The sequence below is a fragment of the Gossypium hirsutum genome, chromosome A13 (assembly GCF_007990345.1).
Source record: "Gossypium hirsutum isolate 1008001.06 chromosome A13, Gossypium_hirsutum_v2.1, whole genome shotgun sequence".
Classification (NCBI taxonomy): domain Eukaryota; kingdom Viridiplantae; phylum Streptophyta; class Magnoliopsida; order Malvales; family Malvaceae; genus Gossypium; species Gossypium hirsutum.
In genome coordinates, this window is record NC_053436.1 from 111,096,336 (window position 1) to 111,119,522 (window position 23,187).

The 23,187-nt window shown below is 30.2% G+C and overlaps 3 protein-coding genes, 1 long non-coding RNA gene and 1 other non-coding gene across 7 annotated transcripts; 3 read left to right on the forward strand and 2 right to left on the reverse strand.

The window, feature by feature from the left end:
* Positions 1-7,881: 7,881 nt before the first annotated feature.
* Positions 7,882-9,353, forward strand: LOC107931698 (uncharacterized). The gene is made up of 2 exons (XM_016863663.2): positions 7,882-8,073; positions 8,393-9,353. Exons 1-2 carry the CDS (start codon positions 8,038-8,040, stop codon positions 9,125-9,127), a joined length of 771 nt encoding a protein of 256 aa, XP_016719152.2. The 5' UTR covers positions 7,882-8,037; the 3' UTR covers positions 9,128-9,353.
* Positions 9,354-9,647: 294 nt separating this feature from the next.
* On the reverse strand, positions 9,648-12,229 carry LOC107948927 (uncharacterized). Its single transcript, XR_005907930.1, has 3 exons — positions 12,161-12,229; positions 11,909-12,070; positions 9,648-10,701 (listed from the first exon to the last, which is right to left on the reverse strand). It is a non-coding gene; the product is annotated as an uncharacterized lncRNA (long non-coding RNA).
* An 870-nt stretch (positions 12,230-13,099) lies between these two features.
* LOC107931607 (pentatricopeptide repeat-containing protein At1g07740, mitochondrial) lies at positions 13,100-15,101 on the forward strand. Its single transcript, XM_016863577.2, has one exon. It carries the CDS (start codon positions 13,236-13,238, stop codon positions 14,631-14,633), a length of 1,398 nt encoding a protein of 465 aa, XP_016719066.2. The 5' UTR covers positions 13,100-13,235; the 3' UTR covers positions 14,634-15,101.
* A 1,628-nt stretch (positions 15,102-16,729) lies between these two features.
* On the reverse strand, positions 16,730-22,116 carry LOC121212693 (probable NOT transcription complex subunit VIP2). Of its 3 annotated transcripts, XM_041085961.1 has the most exons (15): positions 21,861-22,114; positions 21,009-21,119; positions 20,379-20,487; positions 20,124-20,302; positions 19,563-19,944; positions 19,224-19,234; positions 19,022-19,067; positions 18,834-18,929; positions 18,475-18,563; positions 18,130-18,315; positions 17,498-17,920; positions 17,369-17,421; positions 17,236-17,277; positions 17,007-17,151; positions 16,730-16,904 (listed from the first exon to the last, which is right to left on the reverse strand). In XM_041085961.1, the coding sequence occupies exons 2-15, from the start codon at positions 21,024-21,026 to the stop codon at positions 16,845-16,847; spliced, it is 1,839 nt and encodes a 612-aa protein (XP_040941895.1). In that variant the 5' UTR covers positions 21,027-21,119; positions 21,861-22,114; the 3' UTR covers positions 16,730-16,844. The 3 variants fall into 3 exon arrangements, with proteins under 3 accessions (XP_040941895.1, XP_040941893.1, XP_040941894.1); XM_041085959.1 differs by having other exon boundaries at positions 19,022-19,234; positions 21,861-22,116; XM_041085960.1 differs by having other exon boundaries at positions 18,205-18,315; positions 19,022-19,234; positions 21,861-22,113.
* Positions 20,379-20,459, forward strand: LOC121213011 (small nucleolar RNA snoR35). The gene has a single exon (XR_005908380.1). It is a non-coding gene; the product is annotated as a small nucleolar RNA snoR35 (small nucleolar RNA).
* Positions 22,117-23,187: the final 1,071 nt, after the last annotated feature.

Here is a 23,187-nt window from a genome sequence, read left to right on the forward strand (position 1 = left end):
ATATTAAGTTATATATTTTTATAAGTGTTAAAATGTAATTTCACCACTTTTATAATTTCTTGGAAGATTAAAACATAATTTATAATTTATAAATTTTAAAAGCACTAAAACATAATTGTCCCATTTAAGGGAGTCGGGCTCCGACCTTCCCTCTCGCACATTAGTGTCATCATCCCTCCACATTCAAGCTAGATTTGAAATTTGAATTAATCCAATTAAAATTTTTGAATTTAAATCGGTAAAAATACTATGAAGGCACTTATGTTAGATGTTAGGTTATATTTTACCTATTTTACTGATAAAATAAGTAAATTAGTTCTTGTACGTTAAATGAAAAAATAAATTTATCATTTCAGTTAAATTTAAATCTATTTATATTATTAAAAATTAACATGGTTAACAGACATGTACCTTATTTCAACACATACTAATTTTTAATAATAAAATTAGATGAATAAAATTTCTAATAAAATGATCAGTTTATTTTTTGATCTCATGTATATATATATAAACAAATTCATATATTTTAAAATATATATAAATATAATTTAACGATATTATCGTAAATTTAGATCAAAGTTGATAGGGGTCTATACCCTATTGAACCAAGACAAATGCGGTTTGTGGACGGCAATTGAGGGCTGCAGCACTTTGGGCAGGGCCAACACACACAAGTCAAGTTTCATTGGTATGAAAACCTGAGGCACGTGCGACCTACCAATGGTTCTAAAGCCAAGTGTAAGGTAAACAATGGCACGAATGCTCGTTGTGTACGGTTTTTTCTTCATTTGTTCTACAGGTGTCGCGACGATCATGGCTCGCACATGATTACATGACCGGTACCCCCCCCATGTGCTGATTTGCACACGGTTGTTCCAAAAAACCCCCACCTTTTTATACGGAAAATAGACTTTTTTTTTCTCTTGTAATATGACATACAACATCATTTGGCTTAGCAAGCATTATGAAGCATATCGATCTAATTATAGTTGTTGAAATTTGAATTTTTTTAATTTGGTATAAATTTGCTATTATTTTTATAATGTTCTTAGTAGATAATGATAAAGCAATATTTAACCTTTGATTAATTAAAAATAATTTTTTAAAAATTATAAAAAATTATATTTTTTAAAAAAATCTAAAAAATATATAAAAAATTTTAAAAAATATATTGAATATTAATTTTGGGACATAAATTAATTAATTAATGATTTAAGTTTATCCTATTAAAATATTTATTTTATTTTACTTTAAAAAGGTTTTCAAATACGTATGGTTTCAAATTTATGTGCTTTAACATAGAATTAATTATGATGTAATAAGATTTTAATTTGACATGTTTAATTTTTTAGTTTAACTCGAACAATTTTACTCGATTCGACTCAAATTTTATTTCACTAGCCTCGATTCAAAAAAATTTCAAATCAAGTCAGGATGATAAAATATGATTCGTCAACTCAATTAACTCGAAATTTTTTCACTCGATTCAGTCGAACAATCACCCCCACTCGAACCCACATCCTCATATATTAACAACAATATTCATGCCATTCGAGCTAAGACTCAATCGATAATTTTTTTTACAACACTCATTTATTTTACACATTGTGGATATATTAATTAAAAAGAAAAACTAATAAGATATTCCCTATAGAAACTACAAAATTTCTAGAATGCGTGTTGACTTAAAAATAAAAACGTATCTGGAAATCCAAAATTTAAGTCACTAACTTTTTTGGGTGCTTCGCAGTACCAATTTACAAAATTTTTAAAAAAAAGAGGACCAGTTAATCATACTATTTTTAAAAATAATAATAAAACTAATTAGTTTTCTATTGGACAAAACATATGAACAAAAGTTAAGGAATAAAGTTGGGATATTATTATTAATAAATTGCCATTATTCGGTGATAGATTGATAGTCATTGAATTTTCGAGGTTTCCACATGATTGGGTCGACAGGTAAATTGGTTACCCGTTAGGACTAAAAAGAAAAAATATACTAATAGTAGTAGTAAAAGGGATAAATAGTAAAAGAGGGAGTTGGTCTCCACTTTATTGGACCGTTCTTCATTTAATTTTATATCATATATATATATAGGCCACTATTACCTCTCACAGGTTAAGCATTTAGGGTTTAATGCATTGCAATTTTTTTCCTTATCTTACGGCTTTTGCTTTTGTTATCCAAGTATAATTATAGCTTATTATATGCTAATTATTTTATATTACTCACTCAATACTTAAATAAAATAAAATAGCACTAAGTCATGTTACATTTTTAAGAGGAAAATTTGAAGTTGAACATTAAAAATAATATTATCGAGTGAGATAGTCATGAATCCTAAAACGATTAATATTTTAGTTTAAAAAATTAAAATGATAAATATTCAGGTTAACTGTCAGTGCAGTGGTAAATAATTAGTGTTGCTTAAATCTTTGTTGACATTAAGGGCGAAAGTAGGGAAAAAAATTAAGGGAGACAAAAGATAATTTCATTATTATACTAATTTAAAATTGTAAATTTTTTCAAAGCGACCATAGAACAAAATTTACCATTTTGTGTTGCGTAAATGAAAGGTATAGTTTCTTTCGCATTATATAAATATTATGTGACACGCACGACAGGTGAAATATTTTATGGAAACAAATATTTTTAAAAAATTATTTAATAATAATTATAAGTGAAGCAATAAAAAATTTGTATATAAATATTAATAAACATGTATTTAATTATTGGATTTGTGATTTTTAGTTGTTTTATTTAATAAATATATAAAAACATTATTATAATAAATTTAGCTATCATTTAAATGAAATGATATATTAATTTTTTTAATTGAGTTGGTACGTAGTTAACTCGTGACACTAATTTGATCGGATTTTTTTAATAATTATAAATTTTTAGAATTTTATATATCTTATTTTTATTTTATTTTTTGGTATTATGAAAATCATAGATTGGAGATAAAAAAATTCAAAATTCAAATATTTTTATATCAATTTTAAAAAAATGATTGCATAAACTAATGGAAAAGTCTAATTTGATTTTTAATTCAATTTATAAAGTCTCGTTTTGAGTAAAGCAAAATCTTTTGTTGACTTTTAGTTAATTAGTTAACTGATATATTTTATTTTTATTCACTTAATTATAAAAAATTTATGGTTTGATGCTAATTTTTATGATTTTTTCCTCATCCAATTATTAGATTTTGATGTGGTAATGTCGTGTTATTTATTAAATGTCTAACCGTACATTTTATGTAAAAAAAATAATTTTTAAGTATATTAATTAGTTAAAACGTAGTTTTATCATTTTATTAAGGGATAAATCTTAAAATTATACATGAATTTTGATTTGATTCAATTTTTGTAAATTATTAACACAATTATTGATATAATATCATTTTATGTTTATATATTGCATAATAATAATTATATTTATCTAATATAAAAATAAATTGATGCATTTATTTCTTTAAATGTGTATGATTACATCAAAATTAAAGTTTCAAGTATACATTTGAATCTCTATTAAAGTTTCACGTGTATAATTACTTCAAATTAAAGTTCATTTATAATTTTGAGATTTATCTCTTTTACTAATTAATATATAATTTCATAACTTTTAAATGGGGTAAACTATAAATTATTATATTTGGAAGCTAAAAGTAGATTATAATTTTTTAAGAGAAAATTGTAATTCTAGTTTATATTAACTTAATATTTTATAGTTTTAAAAGGACTAAACTATAAATTTATCATTTTGGGACAACCTTGACATTCATCCCGTAAGATATTTATTTAAATTCTGTATTCATATTTAAATTCGTATAAAAATTAAAAGTATGACACACAACATTGTCACCTTGTTATATTATATGATTTAGATGATAATGGTTATGTTTTAATTTAATTGGTATGAGTATTGTTGTGAATGTAGGAGGACGTGGGTTTGAGTGCGTTGGAGCGTATTATCCTCTCACTTATAGGTTGGGAAGAAGCTATGGATAGTTCTAGACATTATGTCAAAACGAGCAGATATTATTAGAATCTATAAAAATTATTAAAAAAAATTTACAATTGAATTGCTAAAATAATAATATAAAAACTAAAATTGCTTCATTAATCAAGAAGTTTTAATAACAAAAAATTCAAATTTATTAACCCAAGTTAGAAGATCACACCAAGGGTCAACTCATAACTCACACAAGTGACCAATTAATAAAGTTTAAGATTAAAGAATGAACTGAAAGTTCAAAACACAATCTCTCATACACTTTCACAAGTCATTAGGTTCATTGTATTAAGGATATACCTAATTTATTTATTTATTTATGCATTTTTTAAATATTTTGCATCTTTGTCTTAAACCAAGTGTAATTTAAAATTCATCATACCTCTTGTCTTCTTTTCAAATAAATAAATATATAAAATCTAAGTAATCCACATAAATAATATGAGAAGGGAGAATGGCTTAAATTTATTGTCCATTAACTTGAACCTCGTGAAGCTATCACTAAAACAGTGACGTTAAAGTAAATTAAAAATAATAATTATTTTATTAAATTATTAGTAAGTTTATGTTTTAGTCACTCTATTTTAAAAAGTTACAAAATGGTCACTATCAAAAGGTTTCATTTAAGTCACTTGGACGTTAAGTTTTTTTTTTAAAGTCCGACTAGCGAGTTCAAAGCGATTATTCAATGATCAGTATGGTTTCAAAGCGATTATTCAATGATCAGTATGGTTGATTAATACCTATCAACGAGTAGAAGAACATACCTTAAATCCAAGTTGATCTGATAGCCAGTGTCAGATATCGAATAAGAAAACTATTTGGATTTTGATTCACAATTTGTGACGTTTAAAACTGTTTTATTATACTTTTAATTAGTACAACCAGTGCAAAAAAAAAAGGCTATATAGCAACGTTTTTAACAGCTTAGTAACTTAAAATGAAATATTTTGAATTATTTAATAATTATTTTATAACTTTTTAAAATTAAATGACTAAAACATAAATTTACTAATATTTTAGTCACTTCTAAGTGACTTATGGCTAGTGGTTTTTTAGGGTATGGTGGTTTTGTACCTCAGTAAGTTTTCTTTTTACAAAGAAAGAAAACAGCAGCAGATTGAGTCCATACTACGACAGTCATCAAGCAAAATGATGAAAACCTCCTCCGGCGGAACAGAAAAAATCTGCAACCCGATACTTGGATTAAAAGCCAATGCAGGCATACCATCCGGCAGCCTATTACCCTCCACGAACACATGTGCAACCCTTACCTCCCATTGTCTTTGCAGTACTTCAGTAATTGAGCGTAGGATATCATGATGATGGATTACCTGAACACCGCTGCAGAGAAACTGAACAAGTTCAAGACAATCCACTTCAAGAATCACCTTTCTCATCCCCATATCCCAAGCTTCACACGGTCCATCAAAAAATAAAAAATAAAAAAAAATATTTCCTAAAAAAAATTGAGATGACATGTGAAAGAGTGCCGAAAACCTCTTTGTCATAATATGTGGATTTTCCTAAAAATAAAAAATAAAAAAAATAAATGGTGAAGTCATCAATGCATGTTCATTGACTGTAGAAACTAGGGTTCTCTTTTATGAGCTTGGATTTGCTTTTTTTGTACTTTAAACATAACAAAGAGAATAAAGAATATACACAAGGATTTGTGCCCTATTGCCATGATTTAGGTTAGAGTTAGATTGGAGTTTTTTTTTATATTTTTGAATTATTTAAAATAATTCGATTCAATTTTCAATTTTTAGGTTTTTTTGTATTTTTTTATGAAATTTTGAATATTATTTAAAAAATTCAAAATTTTTATTTAATATTTAAAAATAATAATTTTGTATTAATTTTTTGAAAATTATTTTTATATAGTATTTTAACTTATTTAACTAAAGTATAGTATAAAATTAATTATGCTCAATTTAGGTAACCGTAATTTTTAAACTTGTGAATCAATCTACTCAAAACACTATTATTCAATTTTTTATTTTTTAATTTTTTCCTATACCCTAAAATGGATCACTAGTTGATTTTGTATCGAGTTAATATATATTTTAGAATTTTGCGATTCATATTATTTGGGTTTATTAGTCGAATTTTTAAATATGATAATATCAAGTATAAATCATTTTAAATTACAAAATTCAAGTTATTTTAAATTTGGACTTACTTTTTTATTTAAATTAAGTTGGATCGAATCTGGATTAGAATTTTAAATCTCTCTTGGGTTTTTTTATTGAATCAAGTTGTAATTTTTTTTTAAGTCTAAACTTGAGTTTAATTGAATTTATATAAAGAATTTATCCACAACCGACCCTTCAACAGATATAATCATAATAAACTAAAAAAGGTAACAAAGAATCCTAATAAGATAAGAATGATCTAAAAAAAGGTAAGTAGTTATTTATTCTAAAATTAAGGGTAATATTAAGGAGTCAAAGATATTATTATCTCCATAATTTTAGCTATAAATTAGCAAAATATTCAAAATGATCCTTCTTTTCCTTTTAAATAAAGGTTTCTTCAAATATAGTGGTAAATCCTTTTGGAAATCATAAAATCCTAGTTTAAATAAAAATAAAAATTAAATAATTTTAAGGAGGATAATGTATTTCAACGCACTCAAACCTATATTCTCCTACATCGAAGATAATATTCCGAACAAAATAAAAGCAATTATAAAGTTTTCAGTTTCCTTGGGCAGTTCACAATGCAATCTAAGGACACTATCTCTAAGTAGATAATATAAAATAAATTGAGAAGCTTTTGAATCATCATTAATGGAAGAATATTTTTAAAAGAAAAATCAAGAAAAGTAGGCTTTAACCCATGTTCACATTATATCATATAAACTAAAAATATATTCAACTCATATTTTCCTCTCTTCTTTTATATTCGTGTTGTAATAAAACAACAACAATAGTATATCCCATCATAAACTCATTTGAGCTGTAAAAGATCATATTCATAATTTTGTTTTTTATATTTAAAAGTTTGAAGCATAAAAAAATAATGGGTAAATAAAATATTTTAAATTTAACTATAAGTATTTAAGAAGAATTTTATTGATGAAATTTATGAATATAATTTTAAAAATTATAATCTAAATTTAAAAAAAAAAAGAACACTAGAAGATATATCTTCATTAGTTTACCATAGTTTTAATAAAGTATTTAGAATTGGTGCTGAAAATAATGAAATTATTAAAAATGGGAAAATAAAAATTTATTTTATTACTTAAATTAGTGTTCTTAATAATAATAATAATAATAATAATAATAGGCACCGTTTCTGATGATTATTTAATGCTTCTTTGCTTTCACATAAACAAGGGCAAAACCGCGTTAACTTGAAAATAAATTTCCTTATATAAAATGCAATACAGAAGGAAAATCTTAATCATTGACCAACCCTTTAGAGGTAACTAAACTGAAAATAAAACAATAATAGTAATAATAATGTTTAATCATTGATCCCTAAACTATACCACTTTTCACAAGTAGGTACAAAAACCCTTTTTTACTCAAAAAGTGTAGGACATCAAATAAGAACAAGAAATGTGTAATATTCTTATTGGTTGGTATTGATGAAATTGATGTTATAGGTACTACTATAGACTTAAATGAAAACAATGTTAAAGTTTGAAGGCCAACTTTGTATTTAAACCTAATAATATTATAAAAGGAAAGAAAGAGAAATTCAATTTAAGAAAGAGACAAGAGTCCTGAAATAGTGGGAAGAGTTTAATGTAAAAATAAAAAAAGAAATGGGAATCTCATCAAAGTCTCTATATATATAAACATATATTTTTGGTAATTTGAAAAGTTTAAAGCTTTCCTTATTTCTATTTCATTGTGTGAGTGAGAAAAATAAATTCCTTTTTTATTTCTTGAGTTTATTTGTCTTTGTTCTATAAAATGAGAGACTAAAACATTCTTTGTTAACTACTCTCATAATTTTATTTTATTTTTTTTCACTCCTTTGCTTCATTGAAGAAAAAAAAAATGGAAGAATTGAGTTCATCATGGAATTATCAAGAGGTAAGTTTTTTTTAAATTTTTTTTTAATAATTCTTATTTCTATTCAAAGGTGTAATCTGGGTTTTTCTCATTATTCATATTTCAGTTCTTTTTTTTATCTAAATTCTTAATGTTTTTCATGATAATTTTTTTTGTATTAAGTAATAATTTCAAGTTTAAAATTCTGGGTGTTTCTTGTTTATTAAAAAAATTACTTTTTTAATGTATATTTTTGCTAAAAATGTTTATTCTTGTATGCACCATGCAATGCATCTTTTTGGGTTATTTCATGTTATAGTGTCAATGGTTAGTCACTATGTTCTATTTTTTTAATGAACAGGATTTTGATGAACTGAACTTGAAGCTTCAATACACAATAATGGAGCTTGAAACTGTCAAAATGGATGCAATTGAACAAACAAGGAAACACAATGAAGAAACAAAGCATTTGCTCAACCTTTTAGAACTTGCTTACAAAGAAAGAGATGAAGCCAAAAATCAATTACAAAATTTGATCAACAAATTAATACCCAGTTCTCAATTTGAAAACCCCATTTTTTTAACACCAAAACCCAACTCAACAAGCATCACTGAGTCAAACAGCTTATCAGACCCGTACCACCATCACAACAACCACAACCATGGCGATTCCTTCATTGACACAGTCACTTCACCTGATTTTTCAACCATTAAAATGGGTTTTTTGAACCAAACCAATGTGCCAAGTATTACCACTGTTGATGGCCTTACAAAAGGTAAAATTTTGCCTCAAAAAGGTAAGCTTTTACAGGCTGTAATGGAAGCTGGTCCTTTACTCGAAACACTACTTGTTGCTGGTTCTTTGCCTAATTGGAGGAACCCTCCACCTTTACAAGCTCTGAAATTCCCTACTGTTTCAATCAATGGTTGCACCAAATTAGCATCCCGAGACTATCCAAATAGAGCCGATATGGTTCAAAAAAGGTTTAACCATAGTTCACCATCTGTTTTAAACTTTGTAAGTTCAGGTTTTAGTGGTTCACAAGTGTTGAATACAAGTGGTGCTGTGAAGAGACAAAAGGTTACTATGACTTGATGAAATAAAGTTTTTTTTTTGTTTTGTGTAAAGATTTTTTGAGAATGATTTATAGTGTAAATTGGATACACCTTTTGTTTTTAGGTTTTAATTTTAATTGTGTAGCATAGTTATTTAAAATTGTTTTTTAATTTTTGGGTTATTGATTTTTTTTTCATACCAACATTGTGAGTGATGTTTTGGACAAGTAAATGGTCTTATAATGAATGGACTATGATCCAAGTAACATTATTTTTTTAGGTAAGTTTATGCTATGATTTGTTTTAATATTGAAAGCTTGAAATTTTAAAATATAGAGATTAATGCTCGAATTTGAAAACATGAACTAAAAATCAATTCACTACACAAGCGAAATATAAGAACTTATAGTAGAATTTGATCTTGTCAATTTACTATTTTCACTAATTTAACAGTATTTTCACAAATTTAACAGCTGTTTTCTTGGACTTTTGAAATTAAAAAATATTAGGATTAAGATTATTCCAAAGTTTATTTATCATTGCAAATGTGAGCTTCAAATACAATCTACTAATGCTATCAAAAAGTTAATACCCTCAATGTTCTTTAACTAGTGTCATGGCAGAAAAAAATTACAGCTACATATCACAAAGAATCCATTTTTGTAACCAAATTTGTTAACATCCATGCATTTGATCATTTTATACAAATATAAAAAAAAGTAACAAGGAAAAGATCGAATCAGGGTTACTGCCGACTAGCTTAGTTGATTTTGATTTTGTTTGCCACGTCTAAGGCATCGTAATCGGGAGTTAACCAGGTACGCCTTCTTTATAACATGAGGCGTGAATTACGAGAAAAAAAAAACACATCGTATGTATAAAGAGATGATATGAAGGTGACAACACATGGTCTCGAATAATAAGCAATCTGATAACAAGCCTACAAGGACCATATGACAAAAGGTTGTCCAGTTAATGTTTGCACAATCCATTTGTATGCAAACTTATGCAGAAACGATTGTACCACACCATTGTACATCCTGAGCTATAAAGTAAATGCAATTAGCTCGTGGAGCAAGGACAAATAAAAAGGTTACCTGATCAAGGTATTCACTTTCTTGGCCTGAATATCATACATCTTCTTGACAGCATCCTTGATCTTCTTCTTGTCAGCACAAATGTCACGATGAAAACCAATGTGTTATTATCTTCAATCTTCTTCATTGCGGACTCGGTTGTGAGAGGAAACTTGAGAATCTGATAATGATCAAGCTTGTTCCTTGGTGGGGCAATAATGCAAGGATACTTGGGGTTCCTATCTTCCTTTAAAGTCCTTGGCGTGTGAAATGTAACTTTGGTTCAATCTTCTTCGGCTTAGTTTAGCATTGTTTCTCAAAAGTGCTTTTGGGCCAAAAAGCACTTTTCAGCAAAGGCTAAATTTTCCTGCTTCTGCTTTTGGCTAAAAAAGTGCTTTTGCTAAGCATTTTTTGTCCCAAAAGTGCTTCTTAGAAGCAATGCTAAACTGACCCTTAGCCTTTTTCTTAAAAGTAGGTCCGGATTTCACCACTTTTGCAGCCTTCAAGGCTTGTGCCTTTGGATTTGCCTTCTTCTCGACTGCAAAATATGCAACAAAGATGATATGAACACCATAATCACAATTGATTGTATTCAAGAATAACTTAAACCATGCAACTCCAATACCACTTACGACACAAAATGGACTAAACAAAGTCCAACGAACCACCTCTGATGACATATTCAAAGACAGCAATAATTATACATCGACATTTGTAAATGAATTGAGAAAACCATGAATGTAAACAATAACGATAATAATTAAAAACCCAAAGATACAATCCTACAAACCGATAGCAACTATGCTAAGAATATATCGCTATGCTTAAAAAAAAAACTAGTTTCAAATCAATATAATTAACAAGAAGACATAACAATTATTGTTATCACAATAGATTGTATTCAGGAAGAAACTAAAGCCAAGCAACTCAAATATCATTGCAACAACCATTGCTTAACAAAATCAATTAAATGAGTTCCAATTAACCACCTCTAACGATTCCAAGAGGGCAATAGTAACGCAAATAAACCCCAACCAAATTCATAAAAGAATTGAGTAAACTAAGAATGCAAACAATAACCACTATGGTTAATAACCACCACTAAGCTAAGAATATAAACTTTAAACTCAATGCATTTAGATTGAGAGATATCACTAAGTTTATATCACTTCCAATAAAACTAGATACAGATCAATATAATTACTGAGGAGAACGTATGAACACTATTATCATAAAAGATTCAATCAGGTTAGAAACTTAAGCCATGTGACCCCAATACAATGCAAACACCATTCCCTACAGAAATCACTTCAAATAAGTTCCAATTAACCACCTCTAATGACATATTCCAAGAGGGTGGTAATAGTTACACGTATTATACCCAAACCAAATTCATAAAGGAATTGAACAAACCACGAATGCAAACAATAACCATAGCAACCTAAAGATACAATACTACAAACTATATAACAACTAAGCTAAGAATACAAAACTTAAGCCATGCGACTCCAATACCATTGGAAACACCATTGCCTACGGAAATTACTTAAAATAAGTTCCGATTAACCGCCTCCAATGACATATTCGAAGAGGGTGCTAATAGTTAGCCGTACAAACCCAAACCAAGTTCATAAAAGAATTGAAACAAACCATTAATGCAAACAATAACCAGAGCAACCCAAAGATAAAATGCTATAAACTATATAACAACTAAACTAAGAATATAAAAGTTAAAACTTCAATACATTTAGCTTGAGTGACATCACTAAGTTCATCACTTCCAATAAAACTAGTTAATCAAATAAAATGGGGACCAATCCAGCATCCCAAACTCCAAAGCTATGAAATGAGAAGTCATGTTGCCTTTTGGAGCCATTGGTTGCTGCTGCCTCAAACTCTTCTAAACCCTAAACCAATGAAATTAAATACAAAAAATAGCTTAAAATACTTTAATAAAGTCGAATTTACTTCAAAAAAGAGAGAGGGAACAGAGATACCTGCTGATGGATCCGTTCTTGAGTTTGACTGGGAAGAGGCAAAAAGCAAAACAGGGTTTTATATAATGTAATTTTTGAAGCTATTCTAATGTCCAATGGGCTCAGAAGGGTTTTTCTTATTCTTTGGGCCAAGATATACGAAAACTGAGCTTACCTTTTCAAAATCTAAACTTGAGATTAAGGCCTGGGACCTTAAAGACTTGGGTTTGAGTCGTAAGTACGATGTGTGAGTCTCTTTTTTATCATGTTTGAGTTTCTTTGGATTAGTTTAACTTTTGATTGGTTTTTACTTCATTGTATTGGTTGATTTTATATTGTAGTTTGTTAGACATGTATATATCTTGTACTTGTAATTGTATTATTTTGTATTAGTGAAATTTTCAGAAAATTTTAAGTACGAAAAAAATCCCAACTAAACGTGGCCAATCTCGACCCATTCACAACTTAGGCTTTATTTAACATTTTTTTGTCTAATTTTCTTCTCTTTTTTTTTTACAATAAAAGCAATGCTATACAATTACTAGAAAGCTAATAATTGGTTTGAACCGTAATGTAATGAATGGTTGAATTTTGATTTGATTTTAATGAATATGATTTGATTATTACTTAAATTTATCTGGTTCGATTCGATTTTCGATTTAATTATTATCCAAATTAAATTTTATTTTATTTTATATTTGATTAATAATTAATTTTAAGTATATGAATTATTCTAAGGTGCACTGCCATAAAAATATTCCGTCCATCACAATATACATGTTAGCATAATGAGTTAGGGTGGATTTTTCTTTAAAAAAAATGTCATCGGCATTTTAACTAAACTAATAAATGGTGTTAATTATTTTTATTAATTAATAATATTATAAAATAGAGACTAAATCATAATAAATTTGAGTATATAGGCTAAATGGTAAATTTAAAACATAATTGAGGGATCAAAAAAGAATTTTACCCTCCGATCCCTCTCCTCTCTATTATAAGTCCTCCCAAAATTTTCCCGCTTCGTTCTCAGCCATTTTATAACACATCTTCTCACAGTTTTCTCGGTAGGAATAAAAAACATCGTTTTTCGGCCATGATCCATTCCATATCGAAACCCATAAACCAAATACAACGAAATCTAATAAACCATTTCGTTAAAATCCACGAACATTCTAAAGATTACCATAGTTTTGGTGCCAAGAGACCAAAGACCCAAACAAACCATGAAAACCCTCAAAAAAGACGCCCAAAAAGGTCACCCCCTTTTGTTGCAGCTATGAGAGGCATACATGACCCGGATGAAGCTTTGTCACTTTTCCATGAATATTATCAAATGGGTTATAAGCATGATTACCCTTCATTTTCTTCTCTTATTTATAAGCTCGCAAAGTCTCGAAATTTCGAAGCTGTTGAAACCCTTCTTGGCGTGTTACAAAATCTCAACATTCCTTGTAAAGAAACCCTTTTTTGTGCTTTGTTTCAGCATTATGGAAAAGCCCATTTGAGTGGAAAAGCTGTTGAGCTTTTCCGTAAAATGCCTTGTTTTAACTGCGTTTGTACGGTTCAGTCTTTGAATTCGGTTCTTAATGTTCTCGTCGATAACGATAGGTTTGGTGATGCAAAGGAGATATTTGATAAGTCTAAAGAAATGGGTTTTCGTCCGAATACGGTGACATTCAACGTGATGATCAAAGGGTTGTTGAACGGGGCAGAGTTTGATGAAGCATGCAATATGTTCGATGAAATGCTTGAAAGAAACGTGGAACCTAGTGTTGTCACTTATAATAGTTTTATAAGTTTTTTGTGTAAAAAGGGTGAGGTGGAAAAGGCTAAAAAACTATTTGAAGATATGGTTAAGAAAGGGAAGTATCCAAATGCTGTGACTTATGCTTTGTTAATGGAAGGTTTGTGTTCTTTAGGTGAATATAAAGAAGCTAAAAAATTGATGTTTGATATGGAATATAAAGGTTGTAAAACGAAGGTTATTAACTTTGGTGTTTTGATGAGTTACCTTGGAAAAAAAGGGGAAATTGAGGAAGCTAAATCATTGCTTAGTGAAATGAAGAAAAGGAGGTTTAAAGCCGATGTAGTGATTTATAACATATTGGTGAATTATCTTTGCAAAGAAAGCAAAGTTCAAGAAGCTTATAAAGTTCTGATTGATATGCAAGTTAAAGGTTGTGAGCCAAATGCAGCTACATATAGGATGATGGTTGATGGGTTTTGTAATGTTGGGGATTTTGAAGGTGCTTTGAAGGTTTTGAATGTGATGTTGAAGAGTCGGCATTGTCCGCGGTCAGAAACTTTTTGCCGGTTGGCTGCGGGGTTATTACAGTGTGGGAAAGTTGATGATGCTTGCTTTGTTTTGGAGGAGATGGAGAAGAGAAAAATAAGCCTTGATTTAGAGGTTTGGGGAGATTTGATAAGGGATGCTTATAGTGGTGTTGGTGATACTAATGAACACTTAACACAAATTATCTTGGGTAATTAGTGATTTAGTTAACTCATAATAAATGTTTTGAGGGTGGATTCGAAACTGCGAGCACGGATTTTTATCCTTAGGCGACAACTCTTATTACTCGGGGAATGAGGAATGCAAGCTCTTAAACAGACAAGGGTCGGATTAGTTTATTACAATAATATCCTACTAATGGTGAAATAGATCAAAATTGTGCAGGGATTCAACCAAGGTAGGCTGCTAATGGAGGACACAAGGAAATCGGTGAAATGTGCATCAAAAGTGATTCTCTTTGTCTTTTGCTATGCAACCAAACAAATAAAACTCATAACAAATGCAAGATCCCCCCCCCAACACTATTTGTTGTTGCATTGATCTGAATTAAGGTATTAAATTTTTATAAGCTTGATATCATTTTACATTTACTCAAGTTCAAGTTCAAGTGTCTTACGAATTTATTTAGATCTTTGCCAATGTATAAAGATGATATTTTAAAAGTCATATCCGTACTCATGCCCAAATATATGTATTGAACATAAGTATTTTAATTAAAGATGATTCTTAATAGCTTGTATGCTTAAAATTCATTTTAGCTCTTATTATTAATTAAAATGTAAAGTCTTCAACAGTTGCCGGTGAAAAACATTTAATGTCTTTTTTCATCCTTATCTACTAAGATTTGGATATCTTCCAATATCTACTTAGATTTAAATGTTTTTCGAATATGAATATATATCGGACATAGAACCCCCCCCCAAAAAAAAAGCAGCATAGCAATAAATGTCTTTTTATCATGAAGCCTAGATAGATGACTATAGATTAGAAGAGACAAGAAAATAACTTGAAAGCTGCCCCCAATTAAAGTTCAATACTCTTCACAACTTTGGGTTGTACTTCATTCAACGCTAGTTTATGTTTATCACAACTATCTTGTACTATTGCTCTTTCGCTTTCTCTTGTACTGTATACTGTATATATCTATCATCTTCGTGTTTTTTTTTTTTGGCAGCAATAGTTGAAAACGGAACAAAAAACAAAAAACCGAAACCTAAGTTCTATTTTTTATTTACTTTTTTATGTTATAAAAATAAATATTTTATATTTAAACCAATGAAAATAATTTAAAAGTTTGAAATTTTAGAGTTTAATAAAAATATTTATAAAAAGGATTGAAATTTTATCAAATAATATATAAAAGTCATAAAACATAACTCATATTGCCAAAATAAATTAAAAATTTCGAACCAATACCACCCCTCCTTTTCGAAATTATTAACTTACGTGGGGACGAAAGGGAACTGAAGTATGATGTTTAAATTATGTTGTTGAATAATCAAGATTTTGCCTTTCTTTTATAAATTATCGCAGGGTTTTTATCAGTATTTAAAATCAAATCAATGGTCAAATCAGTTAGATCATCGAGCCTCCAATCCGATTAAAATATAATTAAAAATTCGAAAAACATTTTTTTTAAAAACCAATTCAACCGGTTTTTTAACCGATCCATACCGATTCCCAATCCAATGCTATTTTTTGGATTGATATCTCGACCAGTTTGATCCAAACATCATTGGTTTTAATTGCTTTAATCATGATCTAAAAGATTAAAAGTTGTCATTCGTACTTAATGTAGTACTAAGTATGAGCCAAAAAGAACCATTTCATACAATACCGGGATCTAAAACTACTAATGCTAATAACATGGAAAAAGGAACATTCAATATTCCTATCAAGAATCGAATTATTTAGACCAAGTCTATTTCAAGTTTAGGTCAATTTTAAGTACAAGTAATTTTCATTATTATTATTGAAATCATATATCAAATCCAAGTCTAGAACAGCTAACTCAAATATGCGTGAAAGTACCTGGTAAGTCCCTTTATTATAAAGATTGGATTAGATTAATCCCTCAAGATCAATTTGCAAAATATTTACATTTACTGTCCCTGATAAAATTTGATTCATTTCAATACTACCTAAACTGATTCATTTAATAGTAGAGGGGCTAATTTGATAAGAGAAGGATCTGCCAAGTACTTTCACCCTAGAATATGTCATGCCCTAGGCTTGCAAATCATATCGTTGAACTTTCTAAAGATAACAAAAGAGGCTACTATAATGGCTGCTCATTGCCAAAAAAAGAAATGGAATATACTGAAAATTGCTAAATCCGAAAAAACAGCAACAGCTAATGAATGACTTACATACTTGTGCTTTACAATGGTAAATGGGAATAAGAACTTGTTAATGTTGAGGTAATGCTGGTCTTTTTTCCAACATCTCGTAATGAACAACGAAATTATCCTGAATTCAAAATAACACGGTCAGCAACTGGGGCATCGTGAATAAAACGGTTAAAAAAAGAAACAACATGAATAATTCGGTAGGAAATAGAGTGGTTTCAACCTTGCGGACTGTTTCAAATGATATCGGATCAAAACAGTGATAAGAACCTCTCTCGTACGTGTTCGTCTTCACTAGTGGCTCCACATTGGGAACCCTTATGAACCAACACCAGTGCTCCTTGTGGTAAAACCAGCCTCTATTGTAACTGCCAAGAACAGGTTTTAATGAAGTTCAGAGAAAATAATAATGCATAAAGATTTTGAGACAATTCGTTCGGTAGAGAGCATACAGTTCATTTGCAGCGTATAATTGAGCTTCATCTTTTGGCATGCTGCATTAGGAACAGAGACAAAAAGAATGGCTAAGAATAAGATCTTCAAAAATCTAATTGATAAGCAAACAGGGGTTGAACAAAAACATACCTGTAAAATATATAGAACAATGTGTCCACAGTGAACTTTGAAAAATAACCTTGCTGCATGCACCGAAAAGAAATCAGAACTATGGCATCAAGCAGATTAGCGAAGCACAAAAAGAGAAAAACGGCTCACGTGTAAAGGAGGTGGTTGCTTAGCGTAATAACATTGTGGCACAGTGAACTCCGGGTCACCCTTAGCTGGTTCATCAGACCATGGAGAACCAAATGTCTTGTAAAGATTTTCCGATGAATTCAAATTTAACCCGAGTGTAGTCAGATCAATTCCGAGAGCAAGGGAAGTCAGATCAAGATCATTCATCCTTAGCACGCTTTGCAACCCAAGTAATCCATAGGGGTCATGATTAGACTGCGCAGCCTGCATTGGCTTCATCCCAGGTTCACTAAATGATTGATTGACTGCTGACATCTGTTGCAGACGGAGCTGGGACTGGTTTTGATGCTGCTGGTATTGCTGTATGAGCTGGTCATAACCCATACCAGAAACCGAATTCGAGGAATTTAGAGGCCTTAGCCCAATCCCAGGTGGTCCACTGGTCTGAACCAAAGATGAAAGTGGATGTTAGAAGTAATTCTTTGTAACATCTACCAAATAGAGGAAACATAGATGGGCAAGTCAAATGCACAAATGAATGTCCAACATAGGAAGTCAAACTGATTTGACCAACAATATATATTTCATTCTACTCTCTGAAAGCCCCTTAGTTACGTTTGCAAAAAACCATTTACAGCACCAGACTACCACACCTGCGAGTGGTAGCTCGAATGTGAAGATGGGAAAATATCAGAGCCATGTAAATGGAGAAGATCTTGGTTGTTTACAGGTGAAAAGGAGACTCCACTGCTACTGGCTGATGGCACATGTTGCTGTTGCTGCTGCGGGCGATGAGAAGAATAGGATCCACCCAAGTTAAATCCTGCAGGCCTCCCCATCTGTTCAGATTTGCATAATTAAGATGATAATCTACTTCTTCAGAAAGTGATGAAAAAGAAATAATAATTCACAAAGCATGCAATTATTTATAAATAAATATGGAAAGGAAAATACATCAAGATTTTTCAGTTCCGTAAAGGTAGTGACTAGAGACTCACAGAGAAGTGCTGAGATTGCATCATTAACATGGTATTGTCATGAAGTTGATCTTTCTGGTGCAAATCCATTCCATAGTCAGCATTACCACCTGTACAATATATCAAATAATAAGGCCAACCTCCTAAAGACCATAAAACAAATAACAACATCATAAGCAGGAAATGTAAGCTGTTAAATGCAACGATAAGACTGCATTCAGTAGACAGCTAATATACTAGAATGTCTGGAAAATTAAGTACCGACATAAAGCTGGATTAAAACAGAACATAAGAATGAGAGAGGAATATAGCATTGAATTCTGCCAACCAGATAATAAAAATGCACTGTATCAAAACCAGGTCAGAAAATATCCACGCACCTCTAAATCCTGGTAAAGCAGGGAAATCTTCATTTTGAATGCTGAACTCTTGGTTTTGTTGGACAATGGGACTAGGACCTTGTTTTCGTAATGAGCCTTAAAATGTTTAACTTCAAACGTTAAAACTTCAGCAGCAGAAAAAGACAAATGAAGGATGAAAGAATCAAAAAGCATCTTTGTGCAGTTACCCAATTGTCCCTGAGGCCCTCCAGCAGAACTAGGACGACTTGTCAACTGAGGGAAATCATTGTTTATGTCAAAAGGGGAATTGTCAGTAGAGTTCACATCATTCAACATTCCCATAGAGCTAAGATTGTTCACAGCTTGAACATGGCTCTGGGAAAGGGGACCACCAGCAGATGGATAAGAATTGCCCAACATTGAAATTACCTGAGGAGATCCTGAATCCAGAAAGGGTCATTCGTGGGGAACAAAATTATGGCTAAACAAGTAAATCCACATAACATAATATTCCATCGTATAAAATTAATAATCCAAACATTAAAAAATTGAAACATATATCCAGGATCAGCTAAGAATAAGAATCAAGTTAACTTCTAACGATCATAAGTTAGAAGAGACTGAAGAGCGGCTATGAAGAGTAGTGCAAGAAACAAAGTCAGAAACTCATCACAAAAAATATAAATAAATAGATGGTAGATTAGCAAATAAAATTTGACCATTGTAACCAGCAGCACACATAAATAGTGATTGTTCAGAGTAACATACCTTGAGGAAGCACACCACTCATCAACCTATTCTGACCCTGCATGCTTAAACTTCCAGATCCACTATTGGCACTTAAGTTCAGGCGAGAAGCAAGACCAGGCACGGATAATCCTCCACCCGAGCTTATGCTCCTCCCAATGTTGCCCCCACCAACCATGTTTCCCATAGAACTAGTTATCCTAGGACCTGAATTTCCCAAAATTGGGGATACTCCCAATCCTGGAACAGCATTGCGGTTACCAATCGCAGCAGATGTTGGGAGAATTCCAGGTATAGAACCACCAACTCCATTTGTGTTACTACTAAATCCAGGGTTTCCTACAACACTAATACCTCCTCTATTGGTTACTCCTGAATGCCCATGGGAACTGCCATGAGATAACTGCAAAATAGTATCAATAAGAAAATGAAGTGCATATTACAAGAATCTTATTCCCATCCTATAATTTTTTTCATGTGTGATTGTCCTAAATAAAAGCTTGGAGGGAAGAGAAAACATGTATGGTTTCTATTGCTGAAACCAAAAATGTCACATTATATACACTAGGAATATTAAACTACCTGAGAAAGAGCAACAGGGAGATTATTTGAGGCGAATCTTCCACCAGATAGGTTCCCAGTAGGTTGTTGAACCCCACCAGTTGGAACATTACTTAAAGTCGAGTTTCTTGATGTGAGAGTACCAGGCATGTTGGGAACATTAAAGCTACCATGAATACCATGAAGGCCCTGAATAGTGCCTGCAAAATCAAAAAATAGACTAGCATGAATCCAGAAGTAAATAGATGAGCCAGATATCCAGCAAAATCTACCCACCAGTGTGATGGAAACCAGGGGAGGCTGCACCAGACTGACCAGAGAAAGATGTAGCGAAAGAACGTCCGCTGCTGTCTGGAATATTTGATGCTGATCCGTTGACAGAAGACTGCAACCAGATACACATTATAATTTCTAGACAATAGATAGATATGTGATGCAAACAACCAACCCAGAAAAGATTACAGATAACAGAAATGATTGAGATTCATATTTGATTTTGAGTTTCAAGCTTTCAGTTAAAAAGATAATGGACCATAAAAGGAAGAAGATATCTAAAGGTTCCACCATTTATGAACTAGGAAGAAAAACTGACATTTCAAACCAATCTACTTTTAGTGGAGTAGAAATGATCTATAATCACCATATTTATACTAAATTCAAAAAATCAGCATGGCAGAACATGTTGAAATCAACAAACAAGTACACAGTGACAAACATATATAAGCAATGGACCCAATATGATGCATCTACAAATGACAATAAGTGATACTAGTTAGCTTCTGCACAAAGAACTAAAACTTAACCTACAGAAGCCACATTCTTCATTTAGACAAAGAAATAAGTTCACCTACAGAATAATGTTCTAAAAGACAACTCCAAATAAGTATTCAGTTGAAATAACAATACATTAAGTAATCCCGACATTGCACAAGTGTCAGTAGATCATGCAAAATATCATTCCTTGTTGAAAAAGCAGCCTTCAACGTCTTGAGTACAAGCTGCTAGAGTGACTATAGCCTGGAAAGGACAACAAAAAAGGTGGCAATGAGTGAAACCAAATCCAATGTTACAGTGAGAAAAGATGTCCATATAACATTCTATATATCATATATGACATTAAAACAACCCACGTTTGACACTTTCAACTTTGAAATAATAACAGTAAACGCAATTTAAAACACTTTCACCATTCATTCCTCAAATTAAGTGATAACAACGTGTTAAAAAGGAAGGAAAAAAAAAACACTATTACATACATTCGAAACAAATTTTGGCCTCTGAAGCTTCCTCTGTATTTCTCTCTATTGAAATTTGCAATTAGAAAAACAAAAGACTTCTTTGAGCTAGAAATCATCACTTTCCAAATAACATCAGTGTATCCACATTTTTAAAGGAACTAAACCCTAAATACTTTTAATAATTAATGAACCTATACTACTATCCAGGTCAGTTCAGTTGAGTTTATCGAAAGAACGGTTTCCACATTTTTCCAAAGGTTACTTTCTCAGTAGTCAAACAACGGCTTACAAGCAGTCTCCACTTTCAGATAAAATTCTTAAAAATAACTATTCCAAAGAAAATAAAAAGCGAAATTCACACACACACACACACACAAAAAAAAGAACTAATCTAAATCTTCCCTAATAAAAACGAACCAAAACAACAACAATAATAATTAGATGTACTCGGTGCGATTTGAGATCGAATCTTGGCGAAGCCAAGATCGGGTCACAACTCACAAGAAGTGTGAAGAATTACCTGCAAGGTAGATCAACGGCCGTGAAAGATCTTAAAATTTTCCTTTCTTTTTTCTCCTTAGATTTTTAATGGAAATTCCGTGAGCTGAGTCAAAGGACCGAGTTGTGGTTGCCTTTTTGTTTGGGTCCGTTCTTGATTTTGTTTTTGCCCTAAATCGAATAAAAATGTACTTCTTTTAAGAAAAAAAAAAAAACAGAAAAGATAGCAGAAGGGGAAATGAAAAATAATAAGGCAACCTTTTTTCTCTTTTTTCTTCTCAAAATGAGTGCCTTTTTAGATTGATAAGAATAAAAGACGAAAGCAATATTTTATAACTTGATCCTTTAAATTTTTATTTTGTTTTACATTAGTCTCAAAATTCATAAACTTTTTAAATTTAATCTCTTAATTTTTTATTCCTTTAATATGTGATGGTATAGGTCGCATCCTCATTTAAAATTTAAAAATATATAATCTAAAAAAACATAAATTATTAAAAATTTTAGTTTTTTAAAGTTTTTCAAATAATTAAGTGATAAAATTTAAGAGTATTGCATCTTTAAGCTTTAACAACATTTAAGTTCAAGAATTAAATTAAAATGATGGAATAAATTTCGAGATTAATGTAGAACAAAAAAATTGTATATTAAATTAAAAAATCATCTATTTTGTAGCATAATAACCTTTTCAGCTCTTCAATTATACAAAATATTTCACCTCAACTCTCGTCTTTTTTCACAATCTTTTAATTTTTATCTAGTTACTCAGAAAATAGTTAACGATTAAGAATTTTGACGTAGATATACAGAAGCACGGTATGTTTACTTGTGATTGGTATAATAAAAGTTGTAACGGTGAGATTAAAAACTATAACGTTAGACAAAAAAGTAAGTCGAACGCACCACACTGTACCTCATCACCCATTCGAACTCATTCATATAAACAATTATTAAAATTTTTAATTTAATTTTTTTTATCTTGATAGGTTCAAATTGAAATTTGGATGTATAGTGAAAAAGAAATTATTTGGAGGGGTAACTTATAAATTCAAGTTTATGTAATTATTTCTTTAAATCTGAATTTATTTTAGAAAAATTTCATAAAATTTTATTATATTCACTCTTGAAATGAGCTGTATTAAAGTTAATAAGGGTAAATTTACATTTTAAGTCACTTAATTTCGCATTAACTTTTTATATGAGTCATAATATTCATTTCGAGTATAATCATCAATTTTGAATTAATTTACATTTTGTTTTTATTATTTTAATAATTAAAAAATTCTCGATAATATTTTACTTTATAATTTATTAGTATTTAATTACAATTCTATTTATAATTACTTCTA

Coding starts and splice junctions, on each gene's coding strand:
- LOC107931698 (XM_016863663.2), top strand. CDS start 8,038: ATGGAAGAATTGAGTTCATCATGGAATTATCAAGAG. Junction 8,074..8,392: donor CATCATGGAATTATCAAGAG/GTAAGTTTTTTT, acceptor TTTAATGAACAG/GATTTTGATGAACTGAACTT.
- LOC107931607 (XM_016863577.2), top strand. CDS start 13,236: ATGATCCATTCCATATCGAAACCCATAAACCAAATACAACGAAATCTA.
- LOC121212693 (XM_041085959.1), bottom strand. Junction 20,303..20,378: donor CCCTGGTTTCCATCACACTG/GTGGGTAGATTT, acceptor TTGATTTTGCAG/GCACTATTCAGGGCCTTCAT. Junction 18,316..18,474: donor TGCAATCTCAGCACTTCTCT/GTGAGTCTCTAG, acceptor AAATCTGAACAG/ATGGGGAGGCCTGCAGGATT.